This window comes from Falco naumanni, chromosome 1 (genome assembly GCF_017639655.2).
Source record: "Falco naumanni isolate bFalNau1 chromosome 1, bFalNau1.pat, whole genome shotgun sequence".
NCBI classification, from domain to species: Eukaryota; Metazoa; Chordata; class Aves; order Falconiformes; family Falconidae; genus Falco; species Falco naumanni.
In genome coordinates, this window is record NC_054054.1 from 82,219,637 (window position 1) to 82,237,205 (window position 17,569).

At 38.9% G+C, this 17,569-nt stretch overlaps 1 protein-coding gene across 1 annotated transcript in view; it reads left to right on the top strand.

Annotated features, from left to right (window-relative positions):
• The window catches only part of TLL1 (tolloid like 1), a 138,377-nt gene extending 130,316 nt beyond the window's left edge, over positions 1 to 8,061 (top strand). The window contains exons 20-21 of the mRNA XM_040601634.1: positions 3,797 to 4,047; positions 6,053 to 8,061. Coding sequence (XP_040457568.1) covers positions 3,797 to 4,047; positions 6,053 to 6,187 — 386 coding nt within the window. The 3' untranslated portion in view covers positions 6,188 to 8,061. The remainder of the gene's footprint in view (positions 1 to 3,796; positions 4,048 to 6,052) is intronic.
• Positions 8,062 to 17,569: the final 9,508 nt, after the last annotated feature.

The following is a 17,569-nucleotide window of genomic DNA, read 5'->3' on the forward strand; positions in this document are numbered from 1 at the left end:
ATGGAGAAGTCTAAGAACAGGAGGTATTGCCTTTAATAAAAAATTGCGCAAGTTTGGGTGCTAGGTGAGCTAGCACAGCTTGGTAGTTTCCACAGTGGATTTGTACATGATTAAATGAATATGAATTTGTTAATGACCAACCCTCTGACACTGACTGGATGGTGATCTGTGTAATGGTTGTGCAATGTTACTGGTTAGCTGTGCATGCTCTTTGAGGAGGGCTCTCTTTGTGGTACCCCTTTGGTGTAGGGGTATGTGTTTTAGTATTACAGTGAAGGTAGTTCGCTGAAGGACACATTCTTGGTTATCTGTCCAACAAGTAGCAGATCAAGAGTCTTGTGTTGTCAGCTTTCAAGGTTTTGATTGTTCTTCAAAGTCACCTTTTCCTAAGCAGCAATTACTTCAGTTAATCATCCTTGATAGTTCTTTGCATGGGACATTCTGAGGCAAAATGATGTGTGCATTCTGTTTCTTCAAGAATATGTGCAGATTGTTAAACAAAACCATGTGTCCGTATAGTCTGGTTACAAAATTTGATAACGGAAGAACTTGTGTAATACAACAGCAGTGAAAGAGTAACTGGATGCTATGCCCAAAGAGGTCTGTGCTGCTGTATTCCTGGCATCTTCATGATTTAATGGCTGCTTCTTCTAGCAGATCCTGATGATGTTGATTTCCCTTCTGTGACACTTTTTGGCTTGAGATACTCTCCAAGTTCCAAATTACCATTTAATATTTCAGAAAATGGGATAAAACTGTGCCAGCAGAGGCAATGAAGTTTAAAAAAAAAAAAAAGTTTGGATCAAAAGGCTTCCCTGGGTGGAACAAAACTTATAAAATGGGTTTTTTTAAAGTGCAACATAGTTTTAGAAAGAGATTCTGTTAAATTTTCCCTTCTCAGAAAAGGCATAACCCATCCAGAAGGAATTTATAACAATGTTCCTGAGAACATTAAACGTCATTGCTCAGGAAGTGATTTGGTTGCCCTTACACAGGCATCTAGTCCCCTTTCTGATGGCCTCGTTTATGGTGCCTGGCCTCCAGCCACTGTTGCAGGAGGTTGCAGGTCTGCTGTGGGTCCTGTTCCTATCTGTCAACCCTGGGAGGATGTCTGAAAAATTAGAACGTCTCAGATGTCGCTCAGTTCCAGATCCTGTGTTGCTTCCAAAATGACTGCAATAATTCAGTTTGGCAATGCTGAATCAAATTTATAATCTTCTTTCCCTAGTTCGGATAGCATGGGTTTAAGCTTTTTCCATCTGTCCAGCTTGTTAAACAGCCAAGAGACAGTGGCTTGATTTGGTCTTCAGTTTGTAAGAAGCTTAAATGCCCCTAGAAATGTGAGGAAACAAGAGAGGGGGTTTGTTCTTTAGCTGATCTATAAACGTGTCCAAAAGCTGTCAGATCAACAGCATTTTATAACTTGGGCATATGTCTTTACAGTCAGGTGTGTACGTCACACCTACAACGGAGCAGCCACACGTGCACAGTGGAAAGCAGGCTGGGTGGTCAGCGGTGTGAGTGCTGGTGTCACTGCTTGGCAGTGGTGCTGTGCGGCACTGCTCCCTTCCCTGCACCCAGCACAGCATGGCCCACGTCACCTGACGCAGTGCTGCGTCGTGCAGGCTGGAGATGGACTTTTGACACTACAGCTTATACCTTAATGAATTGAAAATTTGACTTGTAATTCCTAAAAATCAATACTTTATCCTAAAATATAAGGAGGAGGACAGGGGAAAGGGAATTGCCATTTTCCACAGTTGTCAGTATGGCTGCAAGTTTCCTTTACGCTTGTGTCCACTGTAGCAAGCAGAGGGAAGAAATGCAGACAGTTCAATAAACATGTTCTTCTTAGCAGCTGTTCTGTGTCTGGAGCAGGGAGGTATTCTTAATGTTGGGAACAGTCAAGTAAAAAAAAAAACAACCAAAAAAAAGGGAAATAAGTGAATCCAAGAATAGGAAAAAATAAGGGGGAAAAAAATTAGTGTATTAGAAAACCAATGAGAACTGTTTGAGCTATCTCATTTGACAAATTTTCTTTATCATGTGGTCCTATCTGTTCTCTAAAAGTGAAAAAATGTTGAAATTTCAGATTGAACCACAGATCATACATAATGGACTAGTCTGCTTACATAATTTATATTTCCTGTTTTGGTTCCTTCAATTCCTTATTAACAAAAACCACGCATTTTTAAAAATATGGTTTTGGTCGTCTCACTGTCGTTAATTCCCAGCTGAAATGTGATTCCTCACAATGCAGTATTGCAGTCGGTCATGTTTCCTGTGTGTGGAGTCCATGGCACTGAAGTCAAATTCAAAGTGTCTCTTCACCAAAGCTTGCAAATATTTGAATCTTGCAATTTGTTTCAGGTTATTATAAAGTCACCAATTTACAGTATCTACATTTCATGAAAATGCAAATCGAATTACTTATTTGTTTATAAGAATTTAATTTAAACTTGTGAATGTCAGGTTTCTGTTCAAGCTGATTTGCATTGGGTGCTTTTATAGGTGCTGTAAGGGATGCCTTTTCTTAATGAGAAACCAAAACTAAATTGCACTATTTTCATTGAAATCTTTGTACCGTAAAGAGAAAAAGCCTCCACCCACCTCTTAGAAACATAATAAACAATGCTCTTTTTTTTGTTTGTTTAAGTACAAATTTCCATCTGTTGTCGGTTGCATTGCAATAGACTTTTAATTGGCAAATTCAGAACACCTATATATTTAAATTATTGTAGAAGCTGAATTCACTGGCTGTTTAGGATAGGATACTAGTTTTAATTCTAGGTGCTGAAAATATTTAGAAAGGGTAAAGTACTAGCTACTGTTTGGGTTTTGGATTTTGTTTTGGGGGGGTATATTTTTTTTGTTTTGGTTGTGGGGGTGTTGTGGGGTTTTTTTTTTGTTTATTTAGTGCATTTTTAGCAATTTCTGTCCTCCAGCAAACTGGCTAAAGAGCAGCTTATTCAACTAAACAGTAAAGTTAATTCATATTTAAATTATGAACTTCTTCAGCAGTTATAAACAATCTCTAAAGACCCACCTACATTTTGCTACTGTGTAAAATAGAGTTTTATACTGAAGTTATCACTTTGGCATAAGGTAAGTATCTCCTGCTCGAGACTTGCCTTAAGAGCAGACTTTCAGCTACAAGGTTTTCTCTGGTAGTAGCACAGAAACTCCCAGCCATGATCTTTTGTATAGAAAGACCCATTTGTGTCCACAAATGTGCAGCAAACAGACTAGCAGGCTTGGCCGTGGTGGTTAGCGTTGAGCTGGCTCTCCAGACACCAGATGATGGTTTAAGCTGACACTCCTATGAAACACAAGACTTCTGCACTGGATTGCTGACTACACGTGTGCTAGTGCTGATCCTCCTCTGCCGCTTGCAAACGGTGTCGTTAACCCCTGTGGAAATGTCACCACTGAAATGTGGATGCCTCGCTTAAAGCACTTGCCTTGCTGGCCACAGGCACCTACCTCTCCAGCACCTACCCAAAGCATGTCCTATCACTTGAACCACATTCCTTATAACTTTGGTGTTCCCTGTTCACTTGAAAAATCATGAAATATGCTCAACTGTCTGTAGTTATAAAACAGAGGAACTCAGATTGATGGATTTGTATTCATACTGTGTATTACTTCAATCTACACCTTGTTTGATTGACCTGCTTGTGGCATGAAAGTGCACTCTGCCTGAATGCGGCTGGGCATCTGTGAAAAGAAAATGCTAATTTGCACTGGATAAGCATCTTCATCCTTTTTTTTTTTTTTTTTTAATTCCTCTATTTAGAGTGTGGTGGTCGGCTGAAAGCTGAAACCAAGCCCAAAGATCTGTACTCGCATGCTCAGTTCGGCGACAACAACTATCCGGTCCAGGCGGACTGTGACTGGCTCCTGGTGGCAGAGCGCAGCTATCGAGTCGAGTTAATGTTCCAGACTTTTGAGGTTGAAGAAGAGGCAGACTGTGGTTACGACTACGTGGAACTTTTTGATGGTCATGATAAGACAGCTCTGCGACTTGGTCGATTTTGTGGATCTGGGGTAAGTAACCAGGGATTAAACTCTTTCTTTTTTTCCTTCCACAAGGACAAGAGTGAGAAAGACAGGGCAGAGGTAGGAAAAATTCAAGAAGGCGTAAGGTTCAGTTACTACACCTTATAATGAAGATACTAGATTATCTGCTTCAGGTTTTTATTTTTATTATTGCTTGTCATACAAGCATTCCCTTGAAATATTTTCAACAATAAATATTCTTATCTAGTTTTTGACCAAAGTATTGTAATGTTATATTAAGCTATACATTGCTGACAGTTTAGTGTCAGCACCCAAAAAAAAAGTTAGCAGCGTTCTCCCTTACAGGGAGAGAAATGCAGTGATATTGAAAATTATTGCATTAAAATTCTTTCAATTTGAATGCAGAAGCCATATTTTACAGGGGAGGGGCTCTTGGGAGGCATTTATAATAGGCTCATCTTTACTACTTAAATCTGATCTTAGGGGAGAAAGTGATCCTAAACTGCTTGATTAATATGGGCCTTAAGAAAGCCCTATCATCCCATGTGCATCTCTGACATGTTTTAACTATGAGGCATGGAGGTGACATCCTGAAAAAGATGTATGCTGTGTCTCCTTTTAGATTTGCATTGTTCTGTTGCTGCCTGCCTTGCGAAAGGCGGTGCATTGATCCCACAGGTCGCATCAACTCTTTGTATGTGTGCAAATGCAAACACGCTTTCACACATACACTCTTTGCCTATGTGAAAGGTTTGAAAGTCTCTGCATAAGATGATAGGAGCTCTTAATTAACCACATGTCATTTTTTTTTTTTTGATTCAGCCACAGTGCTGGATCAAACATCTCAGTCATTCAGGTGAGATAACTCTAAGCTGGCTTGAATGCACTTCCAGGTCACTTTGTGCACTTTTGATCACATAAAGATGCAGGAAAGGTGCTACCACTGAATTGTGGGCAATATATTCAAAGGGCAATGCTACATGAGGTCAGCATCTACTCATTTACACAAAACAATACTTTTTTTCACAAGTTGCCCTATTTTTTTACAACAAGTAGGAGGGCAGCAAAGTGGAGAATGGCCTCACCTTGGGCTGACTTTTTTTTTTTTTTTTTGGGGGGGGGGTCGGGGGGTGGGGAGCGCTATGCTATTGTGGGGGGTGGTAGAGTGGTTGGGTTTTGCTGTTGTTTTGGTTTGATTCCGGTAAGATATGCATGAATGGCTTTAGAGACCACATAGAAAAGATGGAATTAAATAGAGAAGCTATTGAAAGCAAAATAATCCAAACTGAACTGGGAAAAAGATGCTATTAGTATATATTACCACCTTCTCAAAAATGATTTGGTTGTTCAGCTGGTACTTTTGATCACTGTGCTTCAGTAATAGAACAGACCATCATGAGGGCTATGAAGAACAAGATGTAAAATAGGTCCTGGTGTTTATTTGTCTAAACCTAGAGTGTTGTGTATGGTCCGGGCCAGTCACTTACATGACTCCAGCAGAGCTATAGAAGCCATCTGGGAAGGATAAAAGAACGAGGAGCTTTGTTTTCTTTGTCTCATGAAAATGCATTGCAGAGATATGCCATACAAACTGGAGAGTTTAAATCAGATTCAGAAAGTATGATGGCACATTTATTTAGATTGTGCAAAAAGATGCTTTTCAGACCCAGAGCTCGAAATTGAAAGAGTGCACGTTAATTCAAAAGCAAAAAGTTAGAATAGATAACTGCCAAACTTCTGCCAACAGATGAAAATTCAAATATCATGATTTAAGCTGACTCTCCAGCTTTTAGGAGTTTAGGTTGTCATTTCCTCAGTCTGCCTCAGAAATTCCTGGCCTATAATTGAGAGCTGAATGAGATAGAAGCGTTTTATCTGGTGATGTCTGATAGCACCATGTGATACCTGGTGGAATTACCTGACAAGACACAACAGAAAAAGAGAAATATCCATAAGAAAAAAAGAATATGTGATGAAGGGGATAAATACACAGAGTGGACAGATAATTTGTTTTTTTGTTTCTTTATTTTAGCCACCAGAAGAAATTTATTCAGCGGGGGAAGCTCTTTTACTTCACTTTCACACTGATGATACAATCAACAAGAAAGGATTTCATATACGATACAGAAGTATAAAATATCCAGATAGTGTGCACACCAAAAAATAACGCAAGAACCTCTATGCCAGAAAAGGAGAGTGAGAAAGAAAGTACAATGGAAAGGAAGAAAAGGGTTTCTCTTTTTTTAAACTGAGGTTATTAGCACAATTGTTTTATATGAGTTCAGTTGAAATGATGACTTATAAGACCAGAGACTGAAATAAATAGATAAAAATCACCTAACCCAGTGGAATAGTCAAGATGATGATGTGCAGGCTCCATACTTGACTGTCTCTGCAAAGCTTGTGAAAGAACTTTGCATGCAGGGAAAATATAAAAGCTTTTGTTCACGGTTTGACATTTTTCATAGATGCGTGCAGATTCAATCAGTTGCATTCAGGGGAAGTGACCCTGCAGACCGTTCTTCCTTCTGACAATTGTATGGTGTCCAGGAGGAAAGAAAGCTCTTTCGGGTCACACACTCAAAATGCCGTCCTTAGATCTAGTTGCTTTGACTTTGTATCCTGTGTATGGTGTGTACAAGGACTTGAAATCAAGAGATGAAATGGGAAGGTCTTCCTGCATTGTTCTGTATTTTTTACAAATTCGTCTGTCATATCAGGTTATCAGTGTTTTGAAACTGGAAAATCCTACTTCTGAAACATAACTGATCTTTAGAGTATTTTGTTTTACTAATGACTGAGACGTCTGAACTGTTACATCAGTCATCACTGGTTGACTGAATTTGAACAGTGTAAGCATCTGAAAATGTTTGGTTTACTGGTTAAGTAAGCTATCTCCGATGATGTGGTCTTATTTTGCACTGAACATAGAGACTGAGATGAAAACCTGTTCTGAATCAAAATCTGTATCCAAGAGAAACAGAAATAATCAAGGGTCATCTGAAATGCCTCCTACTGAATTTGTTTTCAGCAGTACCTTTGGAACCACTACTAAGCTTTATTTCTTCGGACCTGTTTGTGAATGAGCTAATTGCCTGGTTTAGCTACTCAGAAATGAAGCTGCAGTAGTATCCAAGAGAGAGGTTTCCCAAAGAACTTTTTTTTTTTCTGGGACTAAGAGTATATGTGATGGTATAAAAACAAAACAAACAAACAAAAAAAAGCAAACCAAAAAACCCCAGACCCAGGAATTGTTTGTTATCAAGAGTGAATTCCTATGGTGCTATTCCATGAACATTAAAAGCAAAAACAAACCAAGAAGTTTTAGACTTTTGAGCCAACAGCTTGCAGATCATGAATGTCTCACTACACCTGGCTGCATCTGGAGAAGAAAGGCTTTATGGCTCCTAGGGAGAGTGGGTTGCAACGGCAGCGCTAGTCCTGTGGAACAACTACTACTATTGCCTTAGAATCCTTGCACACGGTCAGACAGATCTTCCTGTAGATACACCTCTAATTTGATAAATAGTTAAATGACTTGGACATCTTAACGTACACTAACTAAATGATCTTCAAGCAAAAACCCCATCTGCAGAGCGAGATCATCTACTGTAAATAACAGTGACCTGCTTCTGATGTAGAGATATGTTATGTTTAGATCTGAGATATTATATGTGCTTTAGGCCGTATGTGGCTTTAGTCGTAATGTATATGCATTATGTTAAGTATTGTATGAATGAGTGTTCCAAGGGAGTGAGAGGTATTGTATGGGTGAGAATGGAATTGTTTCTTTATGTGCCAAGTTCTATCAGGACCCTGTTTGACTGTAGCAACTTTTCTTTAAAGGCTTCATAGACAGATAACGAGGACTTCTAGTTGGCAAGAGTGAAGTTTAAAGGAAGTATTATGTTTCACTTACAACAAATATTATTTTGATATCCTTTGATGTAAGTTGCTACTCAGATTAGCTTAGTTTCTGTTTCCTTACTATGAACATACATTGGCACTAATAAATCTGATCTTTTTTTTATAAAAATAAAAGCCAAATGTCTGTATAGGTGTCTTTGGTTGTTTCAACAGCGCTGTTGCTGCTCATATATTACCATTTTCCTTTCCAGACAGCTTATGTTTGTGGATTAAAAAATGGAATAATTTCTGTATTTTTGTGATATTGCTCTGCTGCCCTTCTCTTTGCACAAGAAGTTAACCACAAACATTTTCTCCAAGGTCCCATACCACAAAATTCAGGCAGAAATATTACTACAGTTTAAATAAAAAACCAAAGTGTTCTTAACCTTGGTACATAATTTATCAGCTGGGTGGAGTTGCAGCACGTGAGCTTCTGAGAGGAAAAGCCAGCAGCAGCAGCGTGTCCCTGGCGTGGGCAGTCAAAAGACGCTGGGAAGGGCTGAGGCTGGGCGCAAGAGCAAGTTTCCATGTCATCTTTTTTCCACTTCTCTGTTCCAGTCTCCTCTTCATATTACCTCCCTTCCATTTGCTAAACAAAATATTTTAAGTCTTCCTTTTCTCTATATTTGGCTTTATTCCCCTCAGGGTTACTTTAATAACCACAGAGTTGTGCCATTATTATTTTTGGAAAGGTTTTTGTTGTTGTTGTTGATTCATACAGGCCCCTGTATAAATCCTACTGTCCTATGTTAAATAGTGCAACTGGAGTAGTTGGGGAAGGAGGTTAGACTGGGCAAGCTGAGGGCACCAGCACCGTATAGTATTTCTTACGCCCTAAGGAAAGTGATTCTTTGTGGTCATATCTAAGTATAGCTTTTGATCACAGTATGTCTTGTATTACTTCACATGGAATATGTAGAAGTCAGAAGAGAGTTGCCATAACTTTGAATATAAAGTTTGATTTAATTTCTCTAATTGCTTTATTCCTTTGTAGATTTCATATGCTTAAAAGCGGTGAATATGAGGAAGGTGTACTTAATGCTTATCTTGATGACAAGTGGATCACGTGGATCACATCTTCATATCTCATGGTGCTGTCAGTTGCTATTGAAAACATAGTTATTTCAAAGTCCTAGGAGGTTTTTCCTGAGGTAATGAAAATCACATATTCAATGAACTCCTCATTTAATGGAAGTGTGCCTTATAAATAGCCTAACAATGAGGAAACAATGAAAAGAAAACATTTATGCTGATGAAATTGTGAAAAGTAACATGGGTTATCCCCAAACAGTCTTTGAAATGGAGAAATTTGTTCACAACATACTAATTAAAGATCTTGCCCGTTTCGCAGTCAACAAAACAAGACGTGAAATCCAGGGGGCTAGCAATCCGGCTTTGGGACCTGGTTATGGTGCACTGACTGGCAGCACTTCCAGCAGCATGAAGATGACATTTATTCTGCTTCTTATTTGACACAAACTTTCTTGACTGTAAGCTGCTGGATTTTAATTAATTTTCCTGTAACATGATGTAATGTTTTCTTCTTAGCTACATAAAGAGCTTCTGACGTGTGCTGAGAGTTAAATTCAGCATAAAGTGTTAAATGATGGAATGTGCTGCATCTGTGTGGCTGACTGGTTCTTGAGGAATTTAAGTCTGTGGCAGACCACGTTCTGTGAGCAATACCGTGCTCAGATAAGAGGGAAGATGTGTTTGGTGAAAGACTTCCCTTCTATCCTTAAAAAAGAATAAAAATCATCGGTGAATGTCAATTAATATGGCGGCCTTGCATAAGAGCTGTGAAGGTCTAGCTGGAGTGAGTAAGGCAAGGTAGGTGTACACACAGCGGATATTCTGTTCTCTGCTGGCCCTTCGTTATAATCTGCAACATATTTGGGCAATCTTGCCTGCTCTGAGACCCATGAAACGGTGAGTTGACCTAAGCACGGGCGAGAGCCAGATTAGGTCCTGAACACAGTATTGCGGCAGTACTTGTTCATTTAAAGCATGTTGCTTTTGAACCACTGGAAAAAATCAGATTAATTGGGTGGAAGCATTATCCACCTGGGGAATCGGTTGTGCAGGTTTGCTGTGTGCCGGGGGCGCACATGGCACACCTCGTTTCTCATGACGGAGGGAATGGTTGCTGAGCCCGCAGGCTGCCGCTGACTGGCCGTGTGCTGCAGTCCCGCAGAGCGTGGGCACTGCTGGGGCACGCGGGAACTTTCTTTAATGGTTCAAATGGTTCTGTTCTGCCAAAGTTTATAGATCTCAGCATTCAGGTGCCTGGTATGGGTCTGTAATTTTAGGAAAGTATGCAGCCTTAAAATAGACCTGACGGGTAACCAGAGGGGAATTTTTCTTTGACTTCGGGTCTTAAATTGGGTCAAAACGAGTAATAGGAGGGGATGGGTTTTATCACATTAACGTATGCGATCGTATGGGTTGGCACAACCTTGTCTAAGGAGTTACTCTTACTTTGATTTTATCGTTGATTATTATGATTCAATTATTAATTGATCAGTCAATAAAAGAGGAACAAGGACAAACAAAATGCCTGAAAAAGGATCATATAAAGATACCACAGGTAAAACTACATTACATTTAAAGATAAATAAAAATAATGTAGTCTCCAAAGTCAACACTGTTGCTGATACATTAATTCTTCAATGCATCCTTTATATTCTTCAAAAATACTTTCTGTTGTATTGCTTCAACTTACTTGAAGGAAGAGTTAGATGATTAATCACATTGATTAGTGAATTTTTCAAGCAGAGAACTGAAGACAACCTAGGGAATGGCCTGCTTTTGGTTCCTAATGGTGCATATCCTGAGTAACTACCTGTTTGTGAGAGGAACACTGGGCTAGAGCCCTTAAATGTTTGGGTTTTTTTCCCTTCTAGCACTCTCAAGTTTTACTGCTCTAAGCTGAAGACTTGGGGCAGCATTTTATTTTATTTCTCATGATCTAATTGAATTAATCGAAATAATAAGCAGCTGCTTAATACCATTGTTTCATGGAATCAGAGTGAATGAAGTCTGATTAAAACAAAAAGGACAAAGGGAAATGCATTCTGCAAGTTATTCCTTGTTAGCAAATCTTCTCATTTCTCCAGGTTTCTCATTCTGAGTTCACAAAGGAAGCAAGCTGCAGCAGTTGCAAAAAATATTTAAGATAGAGTGGTACGGGGTGAACAGTGAAAGGGAACACTAGCAAGGCTTGGGTGTCTGTTTTGATCCCACCTCTGCAGTTGTTTTGTCTCATGCTTTTTACTTTTAACCTGTCAAATCCCATCCTAATCCAAGATGAAGTTGTGTGTGTGTATATATATATATATAAAAGGGTGTGTGTGTGTATATAAAAGTAAGTTTTAGTGAGGTTTTTTTTCTTTTCCTTCAATGACCTTTAGATGTAGTAATTCTTCCTGTGTTGCTGGGACTTCTGGAAAGGATCATTGGCTCTATGCATATATATTATATAGTGTTTACCATGTGATAGCAACTTCTGAAATGCAAGTAATAATTGTTAGGAATGTAAAGTCCTTTAGGACGCGCTCAATGACTTTTCTCTCCCTCCGCGGTAATGCTGGAATTGGCGCTTTCTAGGCACACGTCAGGTAAGTGGCCACACAAGGACATGCAATGAGGAGAGGTTACGGTGGAAAGGGAAAAAGGAAAAGGACATTTTGGCTTTCGCACAGTATGTGATTCCCACAGAGGAGAATGAAGTTGTTTAGAACACATTACAGGAATATATGTAGAAGTAAAAAAAAATACATTTGAGCAATACAACATTTAAGCTGAGTGTCAGGAGACCTTTTCAGTGTTAGAGATGGAATAGTTTCCCAGGGATGATATCCCCATCTCGGATACCAGGAGCCACATTGTACAGTGCTGCCTGATGGAGCACAAACAATGCTCAGAGGTGCCTTTCGGTTACGAAACTGTGCTCAAATCTGCGTGAAGCATTTGCTCTCTGATCAATGAATTTAATGGCAATAACGATACACTTTTTGTAATGAAAAGAACTGAAACTAGTTCAGTGAAGACAAAAGCACTTCTATTACAATAGATAGAAAACAATATCCTACATCTACAACCTAGGTATTTCTAGTCAGAATTCTGCTGTAGAATCTTAATGTCCAGCTGGTGCTGACAGTTGTTGAGATGCCTTTACTAAGCTGCTGTTCTGAAGAGCTGCATGGCCAAAAGCTGATTTCTTTGAGACATCTGGGGAGAATAATAATATGTCTCCCTTTTTTTTATTGCTGCTATCTTTTTGGATGATCATAATACAAAATTTTCATTAGTAAAATCCGTAGTCTTAGCTATGCTATATAGGAAGAACATACGGAAGTGAGAATATTACCTATTGATGTACTTGCTTAAAAATTCTCATTTTTATGTCAGCAAAGGCAGTGATGTAGTGAAGATACTGAATAAAACATCTTTGGAATATTTCTAAATAATTATAGTAGCAAGTCAATTAATGACCTTTCAATGAGATTTCTGAATCATTGACACAGTATTTCTTAACATGTGCATTTTAGAAAAGACAAATCCTGAATTTTCTTGGTCAGTTTGACTTGTAGGAGCATAAAAGTTAGTGTTAATCTGAGTTTACAACTGTTTAAAGAATAGGCTGTTCAGTTATATCATTGAAAGGATATTAATTTTTTTTAAACTATAAAGGAGGATCTTAACATTTGGAAAATTTAGTGAGTGCTAAATGAACTTAGTGTGTGGTGACCTACCATAATGCCTATTAATGATGAGGGAGAGAAAGAATCTGGCTCATAAATTCTCTGCTGCAAAGGGCGTGTTTGTATTATGTTTGTGTATAGGCACAATGAAAGTTCTACTGAGAATGTCTCACAATACTTTTTTCCTCCTCTGAATTTGCCTATGAAAAGCGTAGTTCAACTCAATGAAATCTTTGAGTTGAATGGTACTAATTAAATGCTATAAGGTATCAAATGCTTCTATCTAGTCACAATTCAAGATGTCCATTAAGAATATGCTGTTCTCCAATTGAACACAAAACTTTCCACAGCAGCTTTATCTTAAAATATATTTTAAAATCATTGATGCCATTCTCTTTTAACAATCTTATTTGTATTTTTACTGCACCATTAAATTTACATGTTACTAATTTTGCTGTCTATAGAATCTTTCATTTAGGCATTGCAAACTTTGCTAAACAACCATTATTTCACATTTAAGGACAGTTTGGGTGCTAACTTTAAACTAGTAAAACAGATGACATACTTGATATCAGCCATTAAGTGAAACTGTTTCAAGCTGCAAACCTTTATTGGGATCTAATGCTATTTGGAACTGAAGGACTCTCTCCATATTTGTTTTTAGAGTTTTCTTTAATTAAAATGAAGAATGTATATGGGTATTGCAACTAAAGGAATGCTAGATTCTAGGAGGCAGTGAGTAATGTTAAATATCAGATCTCTATGGCAGTTTTCAGGTAAGATAGTTTTTGGTATGTGACGTACCTAGAGGAAAGTTTCAGGAAACCTATTTAAAATATTTATTCTAATGAGAGGAGCATTATGAATAAAAAACAGACTGACTAACTTTGTTTTATTTTAGGAGGAGCATTATTTGTGCTTTAAATAATTTTGCAAAGTCAGACTCAATAGCGTCTCATTCCTAGTTCTGCCAAACCAATACCAAGAAAGGCTTGGAATCACATCATTATTGCCAGGAATAAACACATTATTAGCAAAATGAATGGCATGGTAATTGCAGAATGCTATATATATATTTGCAAATTAGTTAGAATATGCATCAGGGAAGATACAAGGACTTCCTACTTCTTGTTTGTAGATCTTGCACAAAATGATCCATCAGCTGATTTTACTCTGGAATTCATCCCTATTACAACTGTTCAGAATTCACAAAAAACCAAATACATACTATGTAACAGTTAGTGTTACAGGTGTCCATTTCTTCAAGTTAACAGGAAATGAGAAGAGAATACTCCTTTGAAATACTGTGGAGTATTTATTAGGGCTGTTTTATCTATAAAAATCCCAAGCTACACTTGTCCAGACTGTGAGTGTGCTCCCCTAAAGAGACTCTAGGTAAAAATAATATAATAAGAATACCAGAGTAAGAACGGAGGTCTGTGCTCTGTCTGGTGGATGCTGCGATCTGCACCGTTCTCCTGGTAGTTACAGCTGGTAGGGACAGGGACAAAAGGACGATGGGCCAGAGGCCCCATGGCAGGCAGTGCAACAGCCCTGGGAGCCTGACCCACCCGCAGCCGGACTGGTGTGCAGGCCCTGGCGTGCGTGCTGCGCGTTAAGCCATCCAGGCGGCTCCTTTTCCCTGCCTTCTGTGGAAGGTCCTTAGCCTCAAGATCTTTCCTGAATAGACTCTCGGGTAGGTGATGTGATTAGTTTCCGCCTTGCAAAGACAACTGGCAATCCTTGCAGTTGCTTTTATTTACCCAAGGAACTTGGATCGGTTGGTGTGTTTGGTGGGTATCACTGAAAACAATAAAGAAAATAGTCAGAAATATGAGTTCAATTAAATTTATTTTACACTGAGACCTACTGAACCAAAGTCAACTGGTAGCAGAGATTTGTCAGAAGTAAGATTACATATGTAGCAATGCCTCTATTCCTTTTCTTGAGCACAGCATATATTCTGTCTGTTATGGGAAGCCACATATTCACTGTTTTTATCTACAATCTGAAAACAAATGACCTTGCCAGAGCAAGCGGGAGAAAAACAGTTTTTGAATCTCTAACCTTCCACTGCTAAAAATGATTTTGAATTGTCACAATAATGTCTTCATGAGGGACTCCCGAGTCTGAAAATGTCTAAATAGGATTTCAGACTATGGAATAGAACTGCTGAGGGAGAACAGAAAAATTGAAAGGTTGTGATTAAATGTGGTGGTGTTACTGCTTCTGCAGACAAGGCAAAACCTTTATTTTTTATTTTTACTTTTGGTCATGATCTTCACGGCAATAAGATTGCAGAAAATATCCCAAATGTGTCCTTTAAGATTCCATCTTCTGGGTGAAGCTGTTGAATGAAGAACAGCTGTTCTCATCCTAAGTGGGATGGATTGTTTCAAGTGAAATATAGTCTCTGGAAATAGTGTTCAAATGAAAAATGTATGCTATTGCCAACATCCTTGGTGCTTGATGTCTCTCCAAAAAGGAGGGCTACAGTTGCCTATTGTGGCACTTCATTAAATACTTTGTTCTGATACAAGTCACCTGAGGAACACTTCAGAATTTGTTGTTCAGTTTCCTACTTCATTTATTCAAATATGTAAGAAATACAGTAGAAATCAGACATGAGTTCATCACAAAATTTATGGTAAAATAACATCAGGACTGCATAATGAAATGGATCCCTGGCCTGAACGGTAGAGCTCTGAAAGAGAGCAACACTTACCCCACTCTGCATTCACATCTTGCTATGTATTTTGTTATATTTCTTCACTGAATTAAATTCCCACCCAGAAAATAATTTATCAAGACACTTTTTTTATCTTGGTTTCATCTTTTCTATTGGAATTTTTTTTTTTTTTTTTGAGTGAAATGATCTCTTCTGGACAGTTGTAATTAACTGTGCTTAAGTAGGCTTGAGGAACAGAGAGACACTGTTTATACTAATTTCTGCTAAATTTTAGTGGGTAACATGGCATAGGTTTTGACGTTGTTTCTTTTGATTATTCCCTTATGGACTCTGTAATAAATAGTGAATGCTTTCAAGAGCATATGTTGGATTGACTGAATAGGAGTGAGTTTTATGCCGGTTAGCTAACTTCCCTTATTTCATTAACATGTAGAAATTTCCATTCTGTTCCTACACATCTCAAATATACTTCAGTGCAAGGGTAGGTCACCAACTAACATTGCATTCTCTAGCATGGCCCTGCCCTTGCACACACAGCAGTACAGGTTGCAAATGGGTGATCCCATGAGTGAGTTTGTAGAATAAAGACTCAAATAGATAATTTGAGCATGCTAGAGTGCCATTGCATGGCCTGCCTCAACACACTTTCACTGCTTTCTTCCTTCTTTTCATCATGCCCTGCCTTGAGGGTCAAGATTAACTGAGGTTGTTGTTTCTCTTGAAGATGGAGAAGGGCAATTTTTACCAGACTTTTCAAGAGCTCAAACTTGTTTAGCTTTAGATCATAACAAAAAACCATTCTGCTTAGCTGGACTTTTTCTAACAGTTAATATTAGCCAGGAAGAAACACTTTTTTACGGGGAAATGTTTTATTTTAAATGCTAAAATCGATTAGGCGATATTAACTGCTCTTTTAAATACACTTAGAGGTAATAGATATACAAAAATAAGTAGTGTTTTTTTAGACTCATTCAACAAGTACTACATGTAATAAACATGCTAGTCTATCCCCGGTGGAGTTTATGGGCAATTTAACCTGGCTAAAGTTACATTAATGTAATTAAATGCACATTTTCAATGTTCACTTCTGCCTACCTCAGAATTAATTTATTTTTATTTTAAAGAAAGAAGTTTTTTTCTGAGGAAACTTTGGACTTTGTGAGTTGCTTACTTCAGTTTAATTTCGAGAGAAGTCTTTCATGTTTCTGCTATTGTAGGCAGTATTTTGAACAAGGAGGTTGTCCACTTTCTTTGCTGAGTTCTGCTTTCATGCTTTTTGGTCAGCAAAAGTTCCCAGCTCCAGAATAGTGATAGAAAATGGGTATATATTGAACATTACCCATTTTAAATAGAGTATTCTTGGGCCAAAAGGAGTCTCCACTGAGACAAACATTCTTCTGGGCAAATTGATGAATCAAACAATGTATTGTGATGTGCAGAGTCTTCTATCACCAGTGTGACTATAAAGAAGAAAAAATGGAAACAGGATTAAAAAAAATATTTTTCACAGGGTTTCTGCAAGAAAAAGACAATCAGACCAAACCTAGAAACAGAACATTAATTATAGGGGTGAGAGAAATCTAAAATTCCAGAAGGAAACAGAAAATAAAGGACCTATAGTTTCTTTATCTGGTACTTTTCAGTTGTAAAGAACACATGCATGGTAGGATAACTGAGGCTGAGAAAAGCGTGAAGATGTTTGTGCTTTTTTTGGCTGGGGCAGAGTTGATTTTCTTCCCAGTAGCTGGTGTGGGGCTGCGCTCTGGATTTGTGCTGGAAGCAGTGCTGGTGACACTGGGATGTTCCCTTGCTGCTGAGCAGCGCTGGCACAGAGCCGAGGGCTCTTCTGCCTCTCACCCCCCAGCGAGCAGGCTGGGGGGGCACAGGGAGCTGGGGGGGCACAGCCGGGACAGCTGGACACAGCTGGCACAAGGGGTGTTCCAGAACATGTGGTGTCACGCTCAGGATATAAAGCTGGGGAAGAAGGAGGTGTGTGTGGGACACACTCAGAGTGACGGCGTTTCTCTTCCCAAGCCACTGCTCCAGTGACACAGCCCGGCTGTCCTGGGGGTGGCTGAGCACCTGCCTGCCCGTGGGACGTGTGAATGAATGCCTTGCCTTGCTTCGCTTGTGCACACAGCTTTTGCTTTACCTGTTAAACTGTCTTTATCTCAACCCATGAGTCTTCTCAGTTTTACTCTTCTGATCCTCTCCCTTATCCTGCTGGCAGGGAGCCGTGAGTGAGCAG